This window comes from Eublepharis macularius, chromosome 5 (genome assembly GCF_028583425.1).
Source record: "Eublepharis macularius isolate TG4126 chromosome 5, MPM_Emac_v1.0, whole genome shotgun sequence".
Taxonomy (NCBI): Eukaryota; Metazoa; Chordata; class Lepidosauria; order Squamata; family Eublepharidae; genus Eublepharis; species Eublepharis macularius.
Window position 1 is genome coordinate 54,719,618 of NC_072794.1, and position 25,348 is coordinate 54,744,965.

Consider the following 25,348-nt stretch of genomic DNA (forward strand, 5'->3'; position numbering starts at 1 on the left):
CCCTCCTACCCTCGGAGCCCAGAGGAGCTGCCCTCCTACTCCTAACACAGCCATGCTCGGTCGGGGGTGGTGGTCTTGCTCCGGGCGGACCGCCCCGACGTGTGCAGCTAAATTCATCCCTGCTGGGGACTGTCTGGCCTTCAGCCTCCATTCAAAGCCCCCCCCCCCCATACGGCGGGTGTCAGATCTAACGGTGGTCTGGAGTTCCACGGACACGCCGAAGTTTGTTTATAGAAGATTGTTTTGTTGTTCCAGGAAAAAAAAACAAAGCAGCTTCTGGCACAAAGCTACGCACCCTCTTCGATTTCAATCGGGAATTGGGTACCACCTTAACTTTCTCCCATTAAAAAAAATTATTTAAACGTCTGACGAAGGGAGCTCTGAGTCTCCAAAGCTCATACCCTGGAAATCTGGTTGGTGCTTTAAGGTGCTACTGGACCCGAATCCTGCTTATTTGAAAACATGCTTTATTTTGGCATAATCGCTAAAATCTGAGCATTACCAAGGCAGATTTCTAGCACAATACGTTTATAGACCTTGTTCCTATTTTAAAAAATGCACTGCATTTTATTCCTGATCGCATTACATCGGTGGAATTCAACCCCGTTTTAAAGGTCTTCTTTCGTTTGGGTAACGAATCCGAACCAAGACCAACGGATTTAACAGCCCAGTCCTAAACGTGGGGGCGAATTCCGCTGAAAGAAACAGGAGTCCAAGAGTCTCACAAAGACTAAGAAGATGCGGGATAAGGCGGGCATTCGCCAGGCTTAGACGCGAAAGGAGCTCTGCGGCTGAGGGGCTGTTTCAGTGCCCTCCCGGGCAGGGCTACTCCCTGGATTTAGCTGGGCGGAGACTGGGGCGACTCTGCCTGCGGTGAAGCGGAGCAGTCCTTCAGGTGCCTTCCTTGCAGGCTGCTGCCTCAGAGCCGCAAGCCTCGGCCCTCTGCCAGGGCCCGGCTTTTCCTTCCCCCCACGGACGACCAAAGAGCCCTGTCGGTTCCCCAAAGGCCGGTCAGTCAGGCGTTTCGAGGGCAGGCGGCAAGCTTTGGGCTCCACAGAACTATTTCTCGAGCTGGACGGGCCAGAATTTGGGAACGGGGAGGGCGGGCGGCAACCCAACATTTCTTCCCCCCCCCCGCAAGTCCCACACAGGAAGGGTCGGACTTTCCGAGGCGCGGGTCCCTCTGGCCGGTCACAGGCTGTCTCTCGGCTTTGGGTTTCTTTGCCGGGCTGCCTGGGCTTAATGAAAGGGCCTCGTTCGGGGCCAGAGCGGTTAGATTCAGAAACGAAACGCCTCGCGGGTTCTCTCCCTGCCGAGAACGAGCCGAGCTCGTTGCCCTGCCTGAATTGACAGCCACCCGTCGAGGATTTTCCTCGCTGTGAGATCAAGCCACCCTGCGCCTGGGGAGGGAGGGGGACGCGCCCAGCCTTTGTGTCGAGAGTGGTGTGGGGCCGAGAAGGTCTGCGCTGCCCCCCTCCCCGCCGGCAGCGACCCCTGGCCTCCGTCGCAGGGCAACCCGCCACAGCCAGGGCGTGATCCTGGGCGGGCTAGGCAGAGCGGCTCCTGCCCAGCGGCCGGCCCACCTGTGCCAATGCCACCTGGCGGCCGGCCCAGCGGTCCGCCTCCCCGGGCGGCTCTGGGTCTCTTCCCCCTCCCCTCCGCTCCCCTCCCCTCCCCGCCCCCGCCCGCCAGGAGCTCCTAACCAACGGCTCGTCCCACCTCTCCGCAGATCCCTTCCAGCCGGGCCGGGGCTTTAAAGGGATTCGCTCGGCGGGGCGCTCCGGGGCAGCCTGGACTGGCGGGCATCGGAGCCCAGTGAAGCCGGCGCGGCCACTGCCCCTCCGCCAGCGCCACCATGCCCAGGTCTTTCCTGGTGAAGAGCAAGAAGGCGCACAGCTACCACCAGCCCCGCGCCCCCGACGGCGAGGGCAGCCTCAGCCTGGAGAGCGTCCTGGCCCAGATCTGCGCAGGTGAGCTCCCAGGGCCCCAGCGCGGGGGGAGCCCAGCCCCAGCCCCAGCCCCGAGCGCCCCTGCCAGCTCCGGACCCGGGCGAGGGGATGGGGGTCCGCCGCCCGCGTGGCTGGCCATTCCGGCTAGGGGGAGGGGGAGGATGTAGCTCAGGCTAGCCGGGAGGAGAAGGGATTGGGGAGCCGAATTCCCGCGGCTGGCAGACCCGAATCAGCCCCGGACAGAAGGATCGAGCCACAAGGAAGGGCGCGCGGGCGGAATGCTTTTTCATGGCTGTTTCAGGGGGGTCGGTTGTTGGCCTGCAGGAGAGCGGCAGGCTTGGGGACCGGGAAGACGTTCAGGGTCTGAGAGAGTCAAAGCTCCCTTCTCCGGAACATGGCTCAGACCCTCGAAAGCCTTCGCCCTGAAAATCGTCCTGGGCCCTGAGGTGCCGCTGGGCTCCAAGCCTGCTGGTTTATGGCTTGGGCAAAGATTTTTTTAAAAACACGGATTAGTGTCACCTCTTGGCACTTTAGCTTCTCTTTTGCAGAGTGGCGAATCGGGGGCTTGGGGGGGCATTCCTAGGGGTGCTTGATGCCGCTCCCAGGGCAGAACCGCAATTCCGGGTTAATTCGTTGCGAGGGGGGCGAAACCAATGCATACCTTTTCTCTCTTTTTCTTTGCCTGGACAGACACTAAGGTTTCGGGGGAGATGAACCTAGATCTCCCCGAGCCGGAGCCTTCCCAGGGCTTCTCCCCAGAATCGCAGCTGCCCGAGGGGACTGATGGGACCTCGGAATCGGCTCCCAGCTGCGAGGGCAGCCTGTGCGACAGAGCCGCCGAGCTGGAGGATTTCTGGAGGCCGCCCTCTCCCTCTGCGTCTCCAGGTAGGGGCTCGGGCAGTCGGATCTGGGTTTTCTCTGTAACTTGGAGCCTGGCACTGCGCGAAGGGGAGACGATCCTAGCCTATTTCTCTAAAGTGGCTGTGCGCTCTGTATATAGCTGCTGCGCCAAGTTCTAAGGAATGGATATTGCCCGTAAAGCGGGGGGGACAGGGACTGCGCAGCTCGCATTCACACGTTCACGGATGTATGTCAAAAGGAGCGTCAAGAACTGGCATCCTCCGGAAACTTAAAAAGATTTACAACAATCACCTTTCCAATAATCTAAAATATATCTGGAGAGGGGCTTAGGAAATCCAACTGCATTAAAATGTCTGGATGTCTTAACCTGTTTAGTCAGAATGGACTTGTCGCGGAAGGAGCTTTTTGAAAAGGGTGGCGGATTTAATCGGAGGGCGGAGGGGCGCTCAATCCTCAAGATCTGGCCATTTTCTTGACCAAAATTGTCCCCACGCGCTGATTTTTTCCAATCAACGATATGCTTTGTGTACACATTTTTCCTGAAGGGATCGCATTGTTTGTGCAAGTCAATGCGCAAAGAAACGCGAGATCGCACTAAAGGGCGACGAGCGCGCCAGTTTTCCCCGGGGTGCGTTTTTAAACAACACCTTGCTGCCTACTCTTCGCCAGACATTCAGTTCGAATGGGGGAAATAGCTGCATTTTGGGGAGTCCTCAGCCAATTCACGAAGGCTCCTACAATCAATCCATCCATCTTCCTTTCCTTTCCTCCGTCCAAAACGAGAACCCCTTTAGGGAAGCCGCCTCTTTTCACGCGGGCAGGACTCCTTTTGGGTGACGCCTCGGGTTCCGAGCAGCTTCTGGCGCTGCCTCCTACCTTTGATGTGGTCGGACCCGAAAGGAAGCGAAGCGCCTCACTTGGCGTCAGTATTATCGCGTTTAAAAATGCAGTCCTGATGATTTAAAACAATTTGCTGGAGGTTTTCTTCTCCAAAAAACGAATGTTTTAAAAAGGGCTCTCGTTTTTAAAAAATCGGCCAAGAAAAAAAATTAAAAGCTTCAGAGGGAGAAAAACCGACAATCTCAGTTGCAGTGAAAAATCTGCCAGCTCGCAGAATAATGCTTTTTTTAAGCTCCAAAATTTCAACACTGTTTATTTCATAGCCAATCGCTAGAACATGTCCTCACATCTCCCCTTGGAAATTAATCATTAAGGCCTTCTCCTTCTTCAACATCTCCTGCTCCTACTACTACTACATCATATTTACATGGCCTTTGTATATTTCGTGCCTAGTAACTTCTTGTGACTTCTGCAGCTGTTAAATAATGTTATTGCTTGATGGACGACGTAATTCCCATCAAAAGGAAAAAAAGGACATCTAAGTATCAGAATGGAGACTGGAGTTAATCTCTCTCTCTCTCTCTCTCTCTCTCTCTCTTTCTCCCTTTGCAACTTACCTGGTAGGGAAATACTTCATTGGGTATCCAAAGAGGGAAACCCAGAAAGGGATAAATAAACCGATAACCGGATGCAGTGTATTGTTTACTAAGCATTAGTGAGAGAGTCTGGAGGGCTGGATCCTTCCTTCTCAGATAGCAGAGGGCGAACTGGGGGCGCAGCTGCCTAAAACCGAAGCAAAAGTTCCCCTGCGGGAATATGTCTGCCACGGGGCTGCAGAGATCGTTTCCAGTTCCAGCCTATTCCCCATTTGGCTCTCAGAGCGGAGTGCATTGTTTGCTGGTTTTTTAATTACTTAACTTGCCACGGATTTTATTATACTGGGTGCTGAGAAGCAAAGAAAATAGGGAAGGGCGCAGAATGGTATAAAACCAATGCATTTCTAGGCTCACAGCAGCGAGAAAGATTTCCTGGGGTTCAGATCACAATACTTACCGTTGAACTCAGCGGCGCTGGCTTGTCCAGAAGAACGCCTGATGTCCGCTAGCCGCTTAAACACACCGCCCTAATCTCCGCCGTAGCTAAAGCGGCGGGCAGATCCAGGCCACTGAAGCGAACGCGCCCGTGGGCATGCTGACAGGTTCAGGAGGCGCCGGCTTGTGCTGGGGCTGCGCTAGAGCACCAGGGGATTCTCGGGAGGAATTCCCACTCAACTTGGCAGCGTCGGGCTGAAGGTCCTCCGACTCCCCCAGCAGCACCCAAGCCTCTCCCGCCCCTGCCCCCGCCAGCAATGACGAGGTAGACTGCCCCTGCCCCTTGAGGCTTCCGCCCTGGCATGCTCTCTGTTAAGGGTAATGGTGTTTCTTGCAGTGGGAAGGGGCGGGAGGGTCAAGGGAGCGAAATGCGTCTTCCTCATGATTTTGCTATGGAGCCAAGGAGGGCGGAGACGCGCCCCGTTTAGCTTGCCCTGCTCAATGCCTACAAGTGGCTCTGCCGGCCCTGGTCGGCTTCTGCCCTACCCTTCTTCTATTGGCTGACACTCACTTCCAGGTTGAGTCCTTCCCTCCCCTTAAAGCCCTTGACTAAAAAACAAAACAAATGAATAGAGGTTTGCTTTTTAAAATGATTTGTTTTGATTGTGGGTCAGAAATGGAAACTGCTGACAGATCTGAGCATTTCCAGGATGGGAGACAAGAATTACCTTTCCCATTCTTCTTTTTTTTTTTTGCGGGGGGGGGCGGGGGGCTGGGAAGTTCAGATTTCCATCTTGGCCCAATGACATACAAAACGCAATAGGCTCGAAAATGATGGCATTTGTTCCTAGATGTTCCAAGATGTTTGGGGGCTGAAGCGGATCACCCAAATGGTGCCCCACCCAGACTCTCCAAAAAGTTTAATGGTGCCCTTTAATAGCACCTTGCAACTCCCTCCCTAAGCGGGGCTTCCTCAGCTTGCTCTGTGGTCAGGGACCCCCGCTTTTATTGGGCCAGTGTGATGGTGGGAGTGCAGCCTAATACCAAAAGCACCCCTATCATAAGGGGGGTGTTGAGTTACACACGTCTTTTGCCAGCTAAAATTACCAAATGGTCTGGGAGAGCCTGAGGCTACATTTCTGAAGCCAAGCAGGTGAGAACACCATGTTTGAGTGTGTATATACCTATTTATTTAAAACGACCAGATCTTTTTGTCCTTTAATATTTTTCTCTAGTCACTAGTTAAATAGATCAATAAACTTCAAAACGATTTTGTTGTAATTGTTTTCATTTATAGTTTGCATTTCTCACTGAGACCCAAGGCAGTTTACAAGGATAACAACTTTTCAATCAGTAAACAGATTACAAGATACGATCACATCTGACTCTAATAGCAAAGATTCCTAGCAAGACAAAATAATACAGTTGGGCTGGAATTGCAGAAGGGTGGGGCAATGCATTCAAACGTACCTGTTTAAGGTAACAGGACTATCAGTGTAGGAAAAACTTATCTTCTTTTAAAATTGCTACCAGTGAGTTATTTTCCCTTGTGCAACACACCCCAGCTTTACTAAACTGGTATATAAATTATACACACAGAAATATATTATCCTAATTTAAGGTAATATATGCAATTGGATTATTATTTATAGTACAAACTGCCAAACTACAGAGTGGTATCTGGGTTCATAATGACCCCTACTGTTTAATTCTTATGTGGTTCCATTTATTTTTAATACCACATTATCTTCCCATCAGTTCAAAGCATCCTGCAGGTATGAACATAAAAAATTCTCAAATGATTTATATCTTCTTACTAAAAATTCTGCCTTGGCAGTAGTTGTTATTGTGGTGCTAAATGCAGGCTTCCCTGCATTTTGGTCATTTAGACCCCATTGCTTTGTATGTTTCAGGGTCTTGTCTCCATTGGACTTTAACTGGGATCCAAGAGACCCCGGTGCCTTTTTCGTGATATAATCAAAACAAATGTATGATAGGACAATGCATGAAATATAAAACAGCACAGTTCAGTTAAAATAACGCAAGAAGAGCCCTGCTGGATCAGACCAGTGGTCCCTCTAGTCCAACCTCCTGTCTCATCCAGTTACTCTGGAGGGCTAACAGCAGGTTGCAGAGGCCGAGACTTTCCCCTGATGCTGCCTCCTGGCCCTGGTATCCAGAGGTTCACCGCCTCTGAATGGGGAGGTTCCCTTTAGTCACTGATAGATCAGTGGAAAATGTGTCACTTTTTAACCCATTGAGGTTATAGAGGGGATTGATCTTGTTAGGTCTCAGAAGCTAAGTAGGGTTGGCTTTGGTTAGTAATTGGATGGGAGGCCTCCAACGAAGATCAGGGTTACAGAGGCAGGGGCAATGACAAACCACCTCTGTTAGTCTCTTGCCATGAAAACCCCACCAGGGGTTGCCATAAGTCAGCTATGACTTGAGGACACCGCACACGCACAATAACAAGAGAATTGCCCCAGTCTAGTTAATGATGCTGAAATGTACGTGGAGGAATAAGCCTTGCTGTGAGAGGAGGGGTAATTTTTTATCTAAATGAAGCTAAATGGGCAGTCATTAGTGACAAGCAGGTTCCGACTAATAGGCACTCATGATACTGCATATACTCTTTGGGGGAAGAAGGGCTTTCTCCCTTGGTAGAGAATATAATTTACCTACAACAGTAGCACAGGGAAAGAAAATATCTGGATGAGGTACAATAACTTCATAATTTCTCTAGAGGAGTTAGCTGTGTTAGTCTGAGTTGCAAAATAGTAAAGAGTCCAGTAGCACCTTTAAGACTAACCAACTTTATTGTAGCATAAGCTTTCGAGAACCACAGCTCTCTTTGTCAGATACACCTGATGAAGAGAGCTGTGGCTCTTGAAAGCTTATGCTACAATAAAGTTGGTTAGTCTTAAAGGTGCTACTGGACTCTTTACTATTTTATAATTCTGTATGCTTACTGTACTAAAAACCTGATCCTGTAGTAGGAAGGACTTTGCAGTACAATCCAAAGAACACTTTCCCAGGAGTAAGTGCCACTGACAAAATCTGAGTAGGACTTTGAGTAGACCTGTTTAGGATTACTCTCTTGGTTACTGTATTGACTCCACAGAATACGATCCACTGAAGGAGCAATCCTGAGCAGGTCTACTTGGAAATAAATTCCACTTTAAGTATTCAGACCTGGGCCTCCCAGATCCTAGCCCAACACTCTCACCACTACACCACACTAACTGAACTAATGTTTGAAATGCTAGAAGGACGTTATGGTTTCAAACGAGTGGAACCTTTCTGCTGTACATCTAAAAGATGAAGGAGATGTATTGCATCACCACAAAGAGAATTCCTAAACAGATTGACCTTAGTATTGCAGCCCTAAAAATTTAGGGAAGTGATTGTGAGATAAGCACATCTCAGTTTTCATTCTCTCTCTCTCTCAAAAAAACACAAATTCCATACATATCATCCTTTAATCTCCAATTTCTGGGAACAGGACAGAACAGAAAATGTATTTGAAAATCATCTCTTGCATGCAGAGCAAAATAGATATATAACATACAAATGTACACATCTAAGGTTTCCTTGTTTATGACCAACACATTTTTATGTTGTTAGGAAGGCATGCAGTTCAGTACTATTGCCAGCTACCTGGAAGATTTCATTTTTATTGTTTTATATTTATTCTGATGGAGCTTTTAAACGAATGACAATAAAGTCTGTTATCATCTCATCAATAGATTTGCACTTATTTCATACAGCAAATATACTAGATGGACTGATTTCATATTTGTTTGCTGATTTATGAAAATATCTATATTTTTAATTTTTGGAATTATACTTTTAATTTTTGGAATTGTAAACCAGCTCGAACCACAAGTGAGAAGAACTTGTATTTTGAGCTGGCTTACAATTCCAAAAATTGAAAATATACAAAATGCAGGAAAATGACATAAATGCCCTCCTTGGAAAATGCCTTCAGTTTTAACCCCATTTGACTCAGCCTTCTATTCTTCCGAGGTTGGTAAAATGTAGATGATTGGGGAAGGCAATGTGCCAAGAAAACGTCATAATGCAGTGTCCCCCCCCATAGGCCAGTAATGACTTGGTGCTTGCACAGGGTGCTTGCACCTTTACCTTTTACCTTTTACCACCTTTACCTCGGTGCTTGCACCTTTACGGTTTACCTTTTATCACCTTTACCTCGGTGCTTGCACCTTTACCTTTTTAAAGCCATTTTACAGGACTCTCCTCTCTTCCTCAAGGAGCCCAATGCACGAGGTTGGAACTCCTATACAGAAGGAATCTCTTTAGTAGATGCCAAGTTGGTCACTTTAATCAAGGAATAGCTAGAAGATAGCAACCGTTGTTTGAAAACCATAGGGTGAGAAGCGGCCTTTGATGATTATGTAGTGTAAGACCATATTTACACAGAATAATTACAGTCCAGTGTTCTCCTGAGTCCTCCTGAGAACAGATTTCTCCAAAGCACTGGGCATCCTTGGAGGTAAGAACAGTTAGGCAAAGATTGCAAGCCATGCTGTGTATTCTATGAACCTCAGTCATTAGTGTCACTCAATTTATGTCTCTGCAGCTTCCGAGCGTTCCATCTGCCCCTCCTTGGATGAGCCTTCCCCTTTTTCGGTGCCCTTGAAACCCTATGCTTGGAGCAGCCTGGGAGGTTCAGAGCTGAGACATTTAGTACAGAACTACAGGCCCTGCCCAACTCTGGAACGTAACTCATCCCTCGGTCTCTTCTGCGAGCGGGGATCTGAGCCCACACTCTACGGAACAGAGCGCAGCTCAGCCTTGGCACTCTATGGTGACTTTAGCTCCCCTGGACTCTTTGACCGGCCAGCAGCTAATCCCGGAATCTATGTAGAAGCCCCACCAGGCCTCCAACAGGAGAAAAACGCAAGTGGCCTCAAACTGGAATCGGAGCTTCTCTGTCGCCCTCTATTGATCAGCACTGGGTCCTACAAGTGTGTCAAATGCAGTAAGGTAGGAATTATGTTCTATGACCCTCTTCAGCAGGCTGTCTAATGTCTATTCAACCAGTTCTCAGACTTGGCTGTGGTTGAGTAAGCAAAATATAGATTAAGGCAGAGGCAGGCCTTGCTTAGAAGCATCTGAAAGGGGTGTTGGGGTATATCACATGGCTCACTCACCCTGGCCTATTTGTTGCGCAAGGTGCCTGAGAAGGACTTCTAGCACTATTTTATTCTTTGCATTAATATTTTTAGAGCATTTCTCATAGAAACTCAATGTAATGTTAAGTATTTTACCATCCATTTATTTTTTAAAGTCTCTACTAGATGGTTTTGCAAAGCCTTCAGTGTAGCTTGTAACAATAAAGACCATCATTATGAAACCAAAAAATAAATAAATGCTCAATTCAAAGAGCCCAACACAGCAAAAAGCAAATTGCACATTTATCAGCAAACAAATACAACTAAAGGAACATCCATTACCAACAGCAGAGCACTTTTTAGTCAACATCTCCAGTTGCCTTTTTTGTCCAGAGAGAAAAAGAGAGCATCAAGTACAACTTTCTTCCTTGCATTTCCAAAATCCTAGGGTCGGAATCCACATACGCTTCAGTCCTGGACCATGATATTCTTTCTCCGTCTTGCCTTTCTCAGGTCTTCTCCACTCCCCACGGCCTGGAGGTGCATGTTCGTCGTTCTCATAGTGGCACCAGACCCTTTGCTTGCGAGATGTGTGGCAAGACCTTTGGCCATGCAGTTAGCTTGGAGCAGCATAAAGCTGTGCATTCACAGGTGAGAACACCACAGGTGATGGGGTGGGAGATCAGTGTGACTGATGGCACTACAGAGAGAGAGTGACTATGCACATCTGGGGCTTAATTACTTTCTTGCTATATTTATAGTCCCGCCTTGCTCACTGAGACTCAAAGTAGATTACACAGTGTCAATCAATACAGTCAATAGAGTAAGATGTCTAAGAAGCAATGTACTATGACCAGGTTACAGAAATCTGAACAAGCCTAGTGTATTAGAGATGATGTAATGCAGAAAAATGCAGAACACATTTGTACCGCAGTGGTATAATCCAGGATCACTTTCCCTTTAAAAAGCACCTTCATGGAACATTCTGTTATAGTAAGGCCATGTTACCTTTAGATCTTAACAACATGCCTTTTATCTAATAGTAGTTGACATAGGCGGAGAGCTCATAAGAGACCCAACTAAATCTCACATGTCACAGCTTCCACAAAGAAATAGAGTTTAACATATGTACACCTCATAAAAACATACATCAGCCTAGTTGGAAGGAGAGTTACTCCTCACTGCCAGTAGCATTGGTGAGAAGGCTATCCATGGGATCACTTACCCACTAGAAGAGCCGTTGTGTGGAAGTGGTTTGGCTTGTGCACGCAAGAAATCCTTATATATAGGTAAAGGTAAAGGTCCCCTGTGCAAACACCGAGTTATTACTGACCTATGGGGGGACATCGCACCACAACGTTTTCTTGGCAGACTTTTTACAGGGTGGTTTGCCATTGCCTTCCCCAGTCATCTACACCTTACCCCCAGGAAACTGGGGACTAATTTTACCGAGCTCGGAAGGATGGAAGGCTGAGTCAACCTTGAGCCAGCTACCTGAACCCGACTTCCGCCAGGATCGAACTCAAGTCGTGAGCAGAGCTTGGGCTGCAGTACTGCCACTTACCACTCTGTGCCATGGGGCTCTAATATAATATAATATAATATAATATAATATAATATAATATAATATAATATAATATAATATAATATAATATAATATAATAGATTTGATACAGAAGTTGCCAAATCAGGAAAGGCACAATATGGGGGCTCGGTTACTTCCCAGAGGCAAGCTCAAGAGTGACAAAACCTAACCCATTAGATAGAGTCACCAAACTTCTTTCAAATTGCCATTTGACTTGGCTCTTTCCCCTCTCACAATAATTGTTGCTGTCCTATGACTGGCTGGAGTTTGGATGTGAGAATGAACTATCCCAATCAGCCATTGGTGAGAACTTCCTTATCAAGTGAAACTAGTTAGACTTACTTTTTAGCATCAGGGTTAAAACAAAAGAAAAAGTATATATATATAATAACAACAACAACATTTGATTTATATACCACCCTTCAGGACAACTTAATGCCCACTCAGAGCGGTTTACAAAGTATGTCATTATTATCCCCACAACAAACACCCTGTGAGGTGGGTGGGGCTGAGAGAGCTCCAGAGAGCTGTGACTATCCCAAGGTCACCCAGCTGGCTTCAAGCAGATTAGAGTCCCACGCTCTTAACCACTATACCAAACTGGCTCTCAGTTGAATCAAGTATATTGAATCAACTCACATTTAGATTTTATTGTAAATATTTCTGTAAATAAGCATGTATTTAAGTATGATCCCTGCTTGGGCAGTTGCTCTTAATGGACATTGTTCTAATATCTAAGCAGAAATACCTGGCCAATGACTAAAAAGAAAAAAAACAGCTTTTCTAAAAGGGGAAGAACATTAAAGACAACTTGTACTGGAACTTCAGGAGACATGTGTCTTCTTAAAAATTTTATACAGGCTGGAATGTCAAAGCAGAGTTTTGTGGCCAAAGAGATTTTTTTTAAAAAAAAATTAAAGTGCAACTTTTGAAGGATACATATGGAGGTGCTGGGAAATCACAGTGCTAATTCAAGGGGGGAAGGCATTCACATATTTTATTGCAATGGCAACAAAAACTGGCAGCTGCCTACAAACTCTAGGTGCCTCTCAACTGAATCATAGTGATGAACCAGGGGAGATCTTAGCCAATGGGCAACAGAGATTGCTGACCTGAACTCCCACAGCCCCACTGCCTAATGAGGTGGGGGAGAGAAGAAATAGAGCAGGTTCCTACCACCTTCACTCCCACTCTTCCCCTCCAGGACTCAGGCTGTTGACTCACAGTGACAACCATTCATGCCCACCCCCACTGGGCTTGGCAGCTGCTGCTTGTCCTCACTTCATCCAAAACTATCTTCTGATGACAGCTCCCATCAACCTTACATGGGTCGCGGGCCTCCCCTTGCTTGGGCTCAGAAATGAGGAGCTGGTGGAAGCCCCTGGTAGAAGTGGCAGTGATCATCGGGCTCCATCCTGGATTTTTGACCAGGGCTCCCAAATCACTAAGGCTGCCTCTGTGATGAACATTAAGGACTTTTTCAGACCTGAAGCTTAAATTGCTCTCAGATGCACACATGAAAACCCACTCTGATTAGAATGTTGGTTTCACTTCCAAGAATAGCTCCCTTTTACATTCTAGCTTGTTTTAATGTGATTCATACCAGGCATAAACAGCATGAAGACAGGCTCCAAGGTGCTTTTTAGTGATGTGCAAAAATGGTTCTGGCATTGTAATCTGATAAACTGTGGCAGGAGAGGGAATTCTAACACACAGGCTAAGTTCCTCCACCCCTTAGGGCTCCTCTATTTATTACAATGGGGTAGCCTGGCATGTGCATCAGGATGGGAAAACATTGCTGCAGTCCACCTTGAAAGAAATGCAAACTTATGCACAAACTCTTTGTGCCCATTCAACTATAGAGAGAGTTCTGGATGGAGAAGTGGATCAGCTCCACTTCTGGAAAGTGTATCTGCATCAGATCAGGGCACGAGAATGTGTGCTTTATGAAGAAAGCTCAAGAGTTGCCACTTCAGAGCGGACCTGATAGAATTTTGTAAAATTATGATGTTCTGGTGACAGAGAGAGAAAATAAAAAATTACTCTCTTCTCTGTCTTCCAAGTCACAACAACTTCATTGCCTAATTTAACTGACTGATAGTACAGAACATGCAAAAGGAAGTGTAACTTCACAATTTGCACTGTTTATTCCAATAAGATGTAATGATAACATGGATTAGACAAATCTGAGGAGAATTAATGGTTGTTAGCCAGAATATTTCTCTGTGCAGAGTAGGGTTGTTCGTTTCTCTTTATCCAGTTTCTCTCAGAAATCCAACAATCCATTTCTTTCCTCTTCTTAAGAATTTGGAGTCATTTTCTAATCAATTTGATCAAAGAGAAATTGGGAGAGAGGAGAGGCAGGAAGGGAGATACTGCCAAATTTCAGAATGTCACTCTGCAGATGCCCAGGGGCAGGCAGTGCCTTCCCAAGCCTTCCTATCTTCCTGCTAGAGCACCACCCTGGGTCAGAGAATATAAAAGTTCTGCAAGAGCTGAAGTTACAAAGGGGAGACATGATTTCTCTTCAAAGAGAAATGAAAAAGAAATCCTGCTCTTAAAAGAGAAAAGAGAATAACAGGAATCAATGCTTTCAAGTTGGGCTGACTTTCAAGTTTGCTCCACTTTAACATTTCAAGTCACCATGAATTTACATGTGTAAAGAATGTTACCATGGTGGATGAATTTTGTGAATATTCTGAAACTTGTTCTGACTTTAATTCCCCATGTCTTGTCCCAAATCCTTTCCCAAAGGTTTTCCAGGGCACAGTGACTCTTTATCATCTACCACTGCAAACTGCTCCTGTATCTTCAAATGCAACCTTTCATGCACACACAAACACAAAACAAAAAACAGGAAAACTTTTCCTTCTATATGTCCATGCTTGGATAAGCTTTGCATCCTAATTTTTTTTCATTCCAGCTGCAGTTAAAGACAGAGGAACAGGACCAGTAAAAAAGATGGCAAAACCCTTTATCAAACCCATTGATAAAAAGGCAATGCACAGGGGTATGAATTGACCCTCAACTCTGAAGTATACCAATCTGAGAACCAGCTTTTACTTGCCAGGCAGTTCTATGACTTTGCAGTTTGAAAGCTAAAGAAAGGATGTACCTGTAATGTCAGTTGTTGATCTTTGTGATCTTATTGGCCAACTGGGGGAGGAGAATTAATGCTCCACTTGCATGAATGTTCATCTTGTGCAATTACATAAGGTCTGTTTCTTCCCGTAGGAGCGCAGCTTTGACTGTAAGATCTGTGGTAAGAGCTTCAAGAGATCCTCCACCTTGTCCACCCACCTTCTCATCCACTCAGATACCCGGCCTTATCCATGCCAGTACTGTGGGAAGAGGTTCCATCAGAAATCTGACATGAAGAAGCACACTTTTATCCATACAGGTAAACCCGGAGGTCTTCTCAGCTTCCAGGCATTATGGATCCTTTTCATGCTGTTTGGACAAATGCTGCATCTGATGAAGAGGGTTCCCGTTCATGAAACGGAATACCACAATAACAGTGAAATCCTAAGCAGAGTTACTCCAATAACTCTGGAGTAACTGGAGTAATTCTGCTTAAGATTGCATTGTTTATATATCTGTTAAGTTCTGTTCAGTCATTATGATTGGTTGACCCAATGACTCATAAGGGGAAATTGTGTTACATGCAAATGTCAGTTCACACAATTGCCATTTTGTGCAAAAAATTGCATGTATTTTCCACATTTATGTGTACGGAAGCTGGAAAATAATGTGCTGTCCTAGTCACACAAAATGGTGAGCATATGTATCACAAGTAGCATGCTTTCTTGGGTAGCATGCTTTCTTGCTCGACCACCAAAATCATAATGACTGAACAGGGTAATAGGATTCAAGGTCCCATAACACTCTTTTTCTTAATATGATTAACATGGCTACCATCTAGAATGTGTGACCATTATCATTTATTTAATTTGTTTACTTCATTTATACCCTGTCTTTCTCCCCAACGAGGACTCAAAGTGGCTTACAACAACATTCTCCTCTCCTCCATTTTATCCTCATAACAGGCCTGTGAGGTAGGATAAGTGGAGGGGCCTTTTTCATCCTGCTTACCGGCCACGGAATATCTCACCAAGCTCCTGGAATGACAGTGTCTTCCTGGCGTGATTTCATGTGAGAACTGCATTCTCACATGAAATCGCACCAGGAAGATGCTGTCATTCCGGGAGCTTGGTGCGATGTTCCGTGGCCAGTAAGCAGTGTGAAAATGGCCAGGGTGTGTGACCACCCCAGGTTACCCAACAAGCTTCCATGGCAGAGCAGAGATTCAAACCTGCCTCTCTCAGATCTGAGTCCAACAATTTAACCACTATGTTATGCTGGCTTATCATGTGGTTAGCTTTTACATGGCAGGGACAGCTATGCCTGTGCAAGCATTTTGTTCTGGGCATGGCATGGAGAAAATGACTCCTAGTCTGGTGAGCCCCTCCACAGGAATGGTTCACCACATGATGATAGTCACTAAAAAGAACAATTTAAATCTGCTTCTGTGCAGCTCCTGTAACATGCACATCTGTCCCATTCATGAGTAGGGCAGGATTGGTGGTGGTGCTGTTGAAAAGATCAAAGGCATGCATGGACTGGCGGGGTGCCCAAATCCCCCTTTCCCTTAATTTTCATGCCTGCAGTTCGTTCCTCTGGGCACTTTGTTTCCATTCAGTCATGAGTGCCCAAGTGGAAGAAAAGCACCTGGACTGTGGCGGGGGGGGGGGGATAGTAAAAACAACAGGTGACAAGGAGGGTCCACATGTCCTTGATATTTCACTACCCCATTTTATATGTGACTGGGACAGGCCCCTATTGAAAGATGTGCGTAACTGTAAAGTGGGTCCAGCTTTCAAGCTCAGAAGTGAAGGAGGAAAGCACGCCTTATTGCTACAGAAAGGTCAGGAACTTTGCTGAGGGGGTAGGGTATGTCCCTTGGATCCCACATTAGTGAAGGGTTTGACTCATGCTGAGAAAAGGCCAAGCACAAGAGAGGGGCAAAAAAGAATGATTTGAACTTGCTTTGCTTTTATGTTGTATAGGCTGGGAGCCCACAAGAAATCATGGCGGGTGGGGTGGGGTAAGGAGATAAGCAATAGGGAAATTCCCCTGTCTCATAGCATAATAATGTGAGATTGCTGACCTAGACGAATAGCTTCTTGCTCTTTTCACCCTGAACCTCAGTAGCCAGGTGCTATAATGCAACTGCTGTGAAGCACTGACTGCAGAGATTTGCAGCCAAGGAAACAGTGTAGTCCAGGCAAAGATTTTTTTAAAACTTCTTTCTCATGCTGTATGGGAGGGATTGATAGGAGGGGGCTGGTGTTAGGCATCCTCATTTTACCCATTGTTTCAGGATACAGTAAGCTGAGTGGGGCTCAGCTGCCCCTCCATTAGGACAACAAGCATGCTCAGTCTTCACCGGGTTGTTGGAGGGAAAGGGAGTGGATTTATCTTTCTTTTTCATTCACAAACTAATATTGTTGGTTATATGTGTTGAGACTCATGTGGCCTTCTCTTCTGTGGCAGGGTTGCCAACAGAAAAAGATCCTGTTCCACAAATGGGATATAATTTACCAGCGGATATTATTCCCATCCCATCCCATGCTATGAAAAACTTCACCCACTCATTGCCACACATTAAGCCTTGGCTCTATTAAAGGAACAGAACATTTTTCTCCAGGCCTGTTGGTCACCATATTTCTGCTCCTGCCCTCCTCTTTTGTAGTTTTCTTTTCCTCTCTAAACCTCTCATCACATGGTCCCCCTTCCCCTCATGTGTCCCCTCACCCCATTTTTTTAAAAAAGATTTTTCAACGTGACTGCCTATGCATGGCACAGATGTCACTGATTATTGGGGCGGAGTTTATAGAAAAATATTCCCTGTCCCATTGCGCAGGGGTTTTGATTTATGCAGGGGGACCTGAGAATTAGAAATATACCACGTTTCCATGGGATGCTCAGCATGCTCTCCTAGGACTCCTGCAAGCTCCCAGTCAGGTCTGCAGCCAGCCTTCTTGCCTGGCAGGAGGGCCTTCCGTGTTTCTGCATGGGGCTTCAAAGTACTTAATGAAGCATAAGCGATTTCCTCATAGTCAACAGAAGCTTCTAGAAACTTAATAGACCTATAGGTCTATTAATTGTTAGCATCAGAAATACGCATGTTGAATAAGAGCATTCATTTTGAAGTTAGGAAACTTTTACCTAGTTATGATAAGTAATGCTATTTTTGAATAAATAACAACTTCCTTAAATTACCCCTCATCCCTTTTAAGTTGGTTCCCTGCCACATACATTGTTGCTTCCCCACCCTCCAAGATCACTTAAGTATGGCAAGGGAGACAGTGATTTGAAAAATTCACTCAAAATCAGGGGGAATTCTGTGTGGCAGAGCTTGCAGGGGGCGGGGGGAGAAATCAGGTGGGTGGAGTTTGGAGTACTACCCTTTGGGACAACACCAGCAACTACTGACTGTTTCCTAACCAGAAATGTTGCTGTTCTAAAGCAACCTTTCATTCTTTAAATAGGAGCGGTCATATCACAAATTAAATACCTGAGTGAGGCAATTCTGTGTTCAAGATGTGTCAGTGCTCCTGGCTGTGTGGCACTGCCCTCTGTTAGGCACTGATGTTACAGTGATGGATGTTCTCAAGCCATTTGTTAGGTCCAAACTTGGAGCTTATAGTCTGTCTATAATCTGCTTAATAAATGAAATCCCTACAATGCAGTCAGCGTTGCTTTGAGAGGATTCACCCTCCGTTTACTCACAAAGGCCTTCTTGTAAGATGCTTTGTATTCAGTTGCCATCTGCAGCTTGGGAAGTTCCTGGAGATTTGGGGGTGGAGTTTGTGGAGAAGAGGGGGTTCAGCAGGGACGTTCCCCCTCTGAAGCTTCCACAGACTCAAAGGGAACTGGTCCCTGCAGTCTGGAGAATAAGTGCAATTACACAAGATCTCCAGGACCATCGCAGAGGCCGGCAACCCTACTGTAAAGGCCGATGTGGTTATCAACTACTTGCTTATTGTACGTAACAGGTTGGTTGAATAAAAGCTATGTGAGGGAGATCTGGGTGCAGAAGCTGCCATGTGCCTAAATGACTGGTGCAGATATGAATGTGTAGTTTACTTTGTGATGCACACCCAAGTCTCCATTGGACCGATCAAAGGCATTTTTGAATGGGAATATGCATCAAATTTGGGCCAAAAGGCTGTGATCTATAAATAGAAAATAATTTTTAATTACCTTGGACGAGTCAAATTCTAAAGCAAATCCTTTTTAGAAACTCATTTTTAAAATTTGTTGCATTTGTTATCCTTTGATTTTTTGCAGTCTAAACCTCTCAGAGTTGCTGTAGGAATATTGCATTTCCCCTGCAATGAATATTCTATGTTTTATACTTGGGAAAATGCAGTTCCTTCTACACAGTCAAGAGCTGTTGAAAACCCCAAATAGAATATGGCTACAAGAGAATCATAGACCCCTATTGGCCATTATTTAGTACAGTTTTATCCTGCTCTACCTCCAAGGACTTCAGATGGGCATATTATGATTGCCTTTCCTCCATTTTATTCCCACAACTCTGTGAGGTAGGATAGGTTGAGAATGACTGGCCCAGGGTCACCCAGTTTGATTCATGATCAATAGGGATTTGAAGCTGGGTCTTCTCAGGCCTATTACAATAATACACTAATCATTATACCACACTGGCACACTATTTTCCCTATTTAATCTGTAGTGTCTGCCTTCTCTAATATTTTGGACCACTGAGGATGTATAAAGGCATACCTTTGCTGAAATACTGGCTAATTGTATCATTGTTTTTTCCCCATCATTCATTTTTTTAATTGATTGATTGATAAGATACAAGAATTAGAGAACACATAACAGATAAGAATTTACAATGTACATAAGGAAACAACATGTAACATATAATGAAAGATTTAACAATTGAAAATATTCATTACAACAATTCAATAGATTTATATACTTTTGATTTAAACCAAATCTTACTACTTTCCAAATACTCAAAAAAGGAAACCATTTTTCATGAAAGTCAGTGCAAAAAATGATGGTTTTGAAATTAGTAAAGCATATTTTTTGTAGAATTCAGCTGGGTAGCCATCTGGGCCAGCTGCTTTGTTGTTTTTTAAATGTTTTAATAATAATAATAACATTAGATTTATATACCGCCCTTCAGGACAACTTAATGCCCACTCAGAGCGGTTTACAAAGTGTTATTATTACCCCACAACAATCACCCTGTGAGGCGGGTGGGGCTAAGAGAGCTCCAGAGAACTGTGACTCGCCCAAGGTCACCCAGCTGGCTTCAAGTGGAGGAGTGGGGAATCAAACCCAGCTCTCCAGATTGTAGGAGTGGGGAATCAAACCCAGCTCTCCAGATTAGAGTCCCGTGCTCTTAACCACTACACCAAACTGGCTCTTTTATTGTTTCTATAACCTCTTGTTGTGTTACAGGTTTCTCTAACAGTGTACGATGCATTTCCTCTAGTATCATTGTTGATTGGGAAGCAAAGCTCCAGCTCCCTTCCCTCATGGCTGTTTGGTTCTATGAAATTTTATTCATTTTAGAAATCAAGCACTTGGCACCAATTGAATATGGCATAGAAAATTCTCAGCATGGTATTATTTATCATAGATGTTACATAACTAAAGTTCCAGTCTTATGCACACTTCCTCATGAATAAGTCCAACTTCTTAAAGTGGGACTTACTTCTGAGTAAACATGGGAGTGGGCTGTAAACCTAACAGCATCACCTTCAGAATATGACAGCACAATTGTTTCTAGGTAGCACAATTTTCACAATTTACTGATGGGGCGAGAGGTAAGGGAATATAAAGGCACATTGTGTTTAGGATCATAACCAAATTTAAATCCACCATTTTTTACCTCCCAAACATGAATATGGCTTTTAATGCAGCAAAACTGCTTGACAATAAAAACCCTTGAGTGACATACTATCTCTGTTTTTTGTGTCCATTCGAAAGCAGCAATCTGGGTGGCAAACTGGGATGCAGAGACTGACTTAGGGCCAAGCAACACATGACGAATGACACTTGAAACAGCAAGTGGATTGAGTGGAGGGCAAGTGAACAGGGAGAAATACACTTGCCGTTCAAGTGCCATTCGTCATGTGTAGCTTGGCCCTTAGATTGGCTGTCATCCAGGGCGTTGTGTGTGTGTGCATGTGTGCACACTCACTGGTACTGATGGTACTCACTCGTACTGAGTACTGGCACCTTTGGGTGCCTCACAAGTCCTGAGGGGGAGAATTGGTTGAAATGGGCATAAACTTATATCTGAGTACCAGGGACTTTTTTTAAAAAAGCACTGCTATCACTCAAATGTCTATTGTTCATTTGGGCTGTAGCAATTCCATTGAGCCACAGCAACATGCAATACTGAAAGGTTGCTCTTGGCTTGAGGAACAGTAGAACTGGCTGTTAAGAGGAAGTTAGGAAATTTTCTTTGAAGGCTTTCAAGGAAAAGAGGCACAGCAGTTGGCAGTGATAACCAGAGTATGGGTGCCTTGGGGCTGAGAGCCTTCCTGGATGGGCTGCTTAGGGTTCAGATAATCTCTGGCCATGACATCATTACTATCAGGGAAAGACAATGTTAGGGCTGAGTGGAAAGGGCAGTTCTGCAAACATCTTTTTGTATATAGTGCAGTAAATGTAGAAGTCATTCTAGGAGAGCTACATCCTGCTTGAACACACCATGGTTCTTGGCTTGGAAGTAGTTATTTTACCAGAAATATGTAATCTAAACTGAGCTCATTGAAATAAGCAAGCATTTTTTATCCATGGTATCAATCTATCTAGAGTGACTTGCTTTGGATGTTGAGGGCATGACAACACATGTCCTAATAGATTCTCAAGTCTTGTTTGTTAGGGATACTGAAGTGTATGTCTTTTCTTTTTTTCCGTCATTCTCAGGTGAGAAGCCCCACAAATGCCAGGTGTGTGGCAAAGCTTTCAGCCAGAGTTCCAACCTTATCACCCATAGTCGTAAACACACCGGTTTTAAGCCCTTTGGCTGTGATTTGTGTGGAAAAGGTTTCCAGAGAAAGGTGGATTTGCGGAGACATCGGGAGACACAGCATGGTCTGAAATGAGGACCACAGAGAATCTGAAAACAACAAGAACACTATGTGAACAGACTTCCTCTTCTTCCTGGTGGGCTGCCCTGCCCTGCTTGTGGTCTGGCCCTTCAGCCACTTCCTGCCATAACCTCACTAAACAGGAAGTCAAAGCTGGCTGGCCGGCATCTTGCAGAAATAACTGAAAGACCTTGGAAGGGAAAAGGAATGCCAAGGGTAAAGGAAGGTGGGGCAAAGCCTCTCTTTCTCTGTGTCTCTTCCTTTACTATTAAACACTGGAAACAATCATCTTCCCCTGCCATTTTGAAGCCCAAACACCCTACATGGATAAGCTACCGGGTGCCTTTCTGAGAACCAGACAGTCATTTTGTTTCATGAATTCTTCTATTAGATCCCATTTTAAGGGTTAATTTTCCAGGACACCTGAACTACATGAGGTAATAGTAAACAACACTGAACAGCAGCTTGACCAAATGCAGAACGAGGAAGGCTTGCTTTTGTACAATTGAACAATTAATACAGGTTCTACTTCACTATCTCCACTGGGATCTCAAGTTCTTGCTCTACTTTTCAGTGGCAAATGCTTTACTTTTCAGACTGAATGGAGCAGGTGGGGATATAGGTCTGCTTCTGTTTTTATATTTCCCCCGTATCTTTATAGTGCTCAGATCATCAGGAAAGAGTCGGAAACACATGAGTGGCAGAGAAGGCCAAATGTGTGTTTCAGACATGTGTTTGATCATTCCCACATTACAAGATGTCTGTCTGTGGCTAATTTCTAGCCACCTTTTGAAAGCAAGGCAGGGAAAGATAATATCAGAAGCAATGTTCTGAATTTACTCACACGGGTTTAAATATTTGCTGAAACTTCACGTGAAGAGGACTCTTGGACTTTTTTTAGTTTTATGCCATGGAGATATCCAGGGTGGGAGAGGGGATGACAGAAGATGTAAAGCTCTGGAAATGTGTCTCTGTGCTTTCAACCACCCCTGCAGTGTCCTCTATAACACTCACAAGCTCCTTGGCTTCAAATGTCTGTGACAAAGAATTGCAGATCTTTTGAACTTCTTGACAAGCATAGTAGCAACCAATAGGATCGATTAGCTAACTCTCAGTGAAATCCTAAGTAGAGTTACACAGTGTAACTCATGCCTGTCTAGGTCCATTGAAGCCAATGAGCTTGGCAGTTTGTAATTCTGCTTAGAATGGCCCTGCCATATGCTTCTCAGCCTTTTGTGGTTGGAATGAGAAACCTTCATCTCTTCCGAATTCTGAATAACAGCAGCTCTCACCAGACAATTTACCTGCCCTGTGCAGACTTCTGCTGTGCTCCAGGTTTGGGATTGTTAGGAAAGCACCTCCTTGGCTTCATCAGTAATTTACCATACAGACCAATCTAAGCTAAGACCAATGACTAGCTAGGCAAATGACTTCTACTGACTGTATAAAATGGCAACCAGCAGTAAATGGCTGGGCAAGATTCCAGCATATCCTAAGCTCTATTTTACTAACACAGTGTTCAGCTTCATTCATGTCTCCTTCATAGTCCATTCACAGTTGCACACCATGTGGTAAATGTTTTATAGCTCCCTTCAAATCAGGAATTTTCCTTAAGGAAAAGTCAATGTTTTTTCTATGGTGTCTTCCAAGAGTTTCAGTCTGTTTGGTAAAGTACTGGTTGTTACATGTATGTGTGTGGTCTTTATGCGCACCTGTTTTGTACAGAATAGTCTATGGAGAGCTCAAAAAGAAGAGCCAAACAGGAAGCAAGCTATGCCTTATTGATTAGAAATATATGAATGTTGTTTGTCCTTGACTGGAAAAAGGCAAACTAAGAGACTGCTACTAATTTCCCTTCCAAAATGTCATTTGCATTCTGTGCTAGATGATGGGATGGAGCCCATAGATCAGCTCTGGTAAAGGAGGTGTTTTCCTGCAGTGGGAAGAACCTTAACCTGATGCAATACATCTGTATCAGAGGAAGGTTCCTTCCACCAGTGGAAAGTGCTTCTGCTAATGGACTCATGTTTGGTGAGAAGTAGCAGATGAATACACTGGTATGAATATCTGTGTTATTTGCTCTGAAATGGTCTCGTGCCTGGAAGGACCCAGGAACTATTATCATGAATTTGCCTTAATTAATTCTGTGCATACCTCAGTGGCAGAGAAAAATAACATGTTTTTACTTTATCGGGATGATTGTAAAGGCCTTATTTAGAATTTACAGTGTGTCTTATGTTCATTGTTGCATATTTATTGGAATAACATTTTAAATTAATAAAGTACTGAGGATCCTCAGAAGTAGTATTTATTTCAACAGAAATCCTTAACCAAACCAATACCATAATCCTCTATGCACTTACTTGGATATGAAATCAGTGGGGCTTGTGTCTCCACTTTGTGTGTGCGTAATGTTTTTTTGTGCACGTGTACACAGTTTGTGTGCACTAATGTTAGGTAACTCAGTCATACATGGCATTCAAAAATAACGTAGGCATGATCTGTGGCTCAAAGGATGTGTGATTCCAGACTGGACTTGCAAGTATGTAATTCATTTTCATATAAATAGATAAAATCATGGTGGGATGAGGGGCCTCTGCTAAATACAGCAAGACTTATTGATGTTATACAAGGAGGCGAATAGAGACAGGGAGCAGATTAGCCAATGTGGTGTTACTTTTTGCCATGCATATTTCTAACATGTCAGTGCCATTCATCAGTTTGTGCAGCTCATGTTTGCCAAGATTTGCTAAGCAGTACAAAAGTGCAGACAGTTGTTCAACAAAACTCTCTGCCTTCTTGACACAGGTGTCCCTGATGGAGCAACTGGAGCGGCCACCTGGGAAACTCCCTGGTGGGCCACTGCCTTGGAGGATTGCTGGTGGTCAAGAGAAAGCCCTGGTGATGCTTCTAGCGCTGCAGGGGCCACTTGGTTCAAGGCCCGCTCCTAGTCTACCCCTTGGCAGACTAGGAACAGGTGTTTGACATGATGCACGTGATAACAAAACCACTCCGAATGGTCCTCGAGCTAGACAATAGAGGAGCAATATTTTTAAAGAAAATAATCTAGTGTTCTTTGCAAATGTTGTCCTTGACACTGCTGTCTGCATGTAGTTTCAATGGCTTTTGCTAAAGCCTATAGCAGGATGATAGAGGTAAGTGAAAGGGGGAAGACATCTGAAAAGGAATAAGTTGCCAGCAAGGCCTGGATATTCACACATTTTGATTACCTTTGCTTTCTTTGAGGAAACAGTTCAGAGAAGTTGATGCAGAGTTAATGAGAGCCAGGTTGATGTAATTTGACTCAAGAGGAGAGTAGAGACTGTTTGGCTCCTCTCAGTTTTCACTCCCAGCAGAAACCACTTCTATCTTCAGTCGTTCCTTTTAAAAAAATCATGAGTGCGACAAGCAATTCTGGATCCAGAGTGTAACCCAATTTGGTGATCCATATAACCAGTGGAGTCTGATGGCATGTTCCATTTTCAGATTCCGCCTATACCACCCCATTGGTGTGTGCATACAATAAACAGAAAAGCAGTTCTATATATGCATCTTTCAGGTTTCTGGTTCCATCAATGGCCAATATGAAAGGATGGTTTGTATTTGCATTTCAACCTTCCAATACTCCTGTAATTTTGGTCTTGGTACTGAGCTGCATATATGGATCTAGAGTTCAGGTAGTCTGCTTGGACTGTGGGCAATGAAGATGCAATCAGCAGTTAGTACTAATTATTCTGACTTGCATACAGATAAGTTGTGCTCTTTGGTCATAAAATTTGTATGAATTCTATTTTAAAAGCCTTAC

The 25,348-nt window shown here is 44.8% G+C and overlaps 1 protein-coding gene across 2 annotated transcripts; it reads left to right on the forward strand.

Annotated features, from left to right (window-relative positions):
* Nucleotides 1-1,855: 1,855 nt before the first annotated feature.
* Nucleotides 1,856-23,786, forward strand: GFI1 (growth factor independent 1 transcriptional repressor). Of its 2 annotated transcripts, XM_054980790.1 has the most exons (8): nucleotides 1,856-1,952; nucleotides 2,040-2,076; nucleotides 2,500-2,512; nucleotides 2,681-2,834; nucleotides 9,282-9,688; nucleotides 10,330-10,467; nucleotides 14,636-14,801; nucleotides 21,380-23,786. In XM_054980790.1, exons 1-8 carry the CDS (start codon nucleotides 1,856-1,858, stop codon nucleotides 21,556-21,558), a joined length of 1,191 nt encoding a protein of 396 aa, XP_054836765.1. In that variant the 3' UTR covers nucleotides 21,559-23,786. The 2 variants fall into 2 exon arrangements, with proteins under 2 accessions (XP_054836765.1, XP_054836764.1); XM_054980789.1 differs by lacking the exons at nucleotides 2,040-2,076; nucleotides 2,500-2,512 and having other exon boundaries at nucleotides 1,856-1,970; nucleotides 2,640-2,834.
* The last annotated feature ends 1,562 nt before the right edge of the window (nucleotides 23,787-25,348 follow it).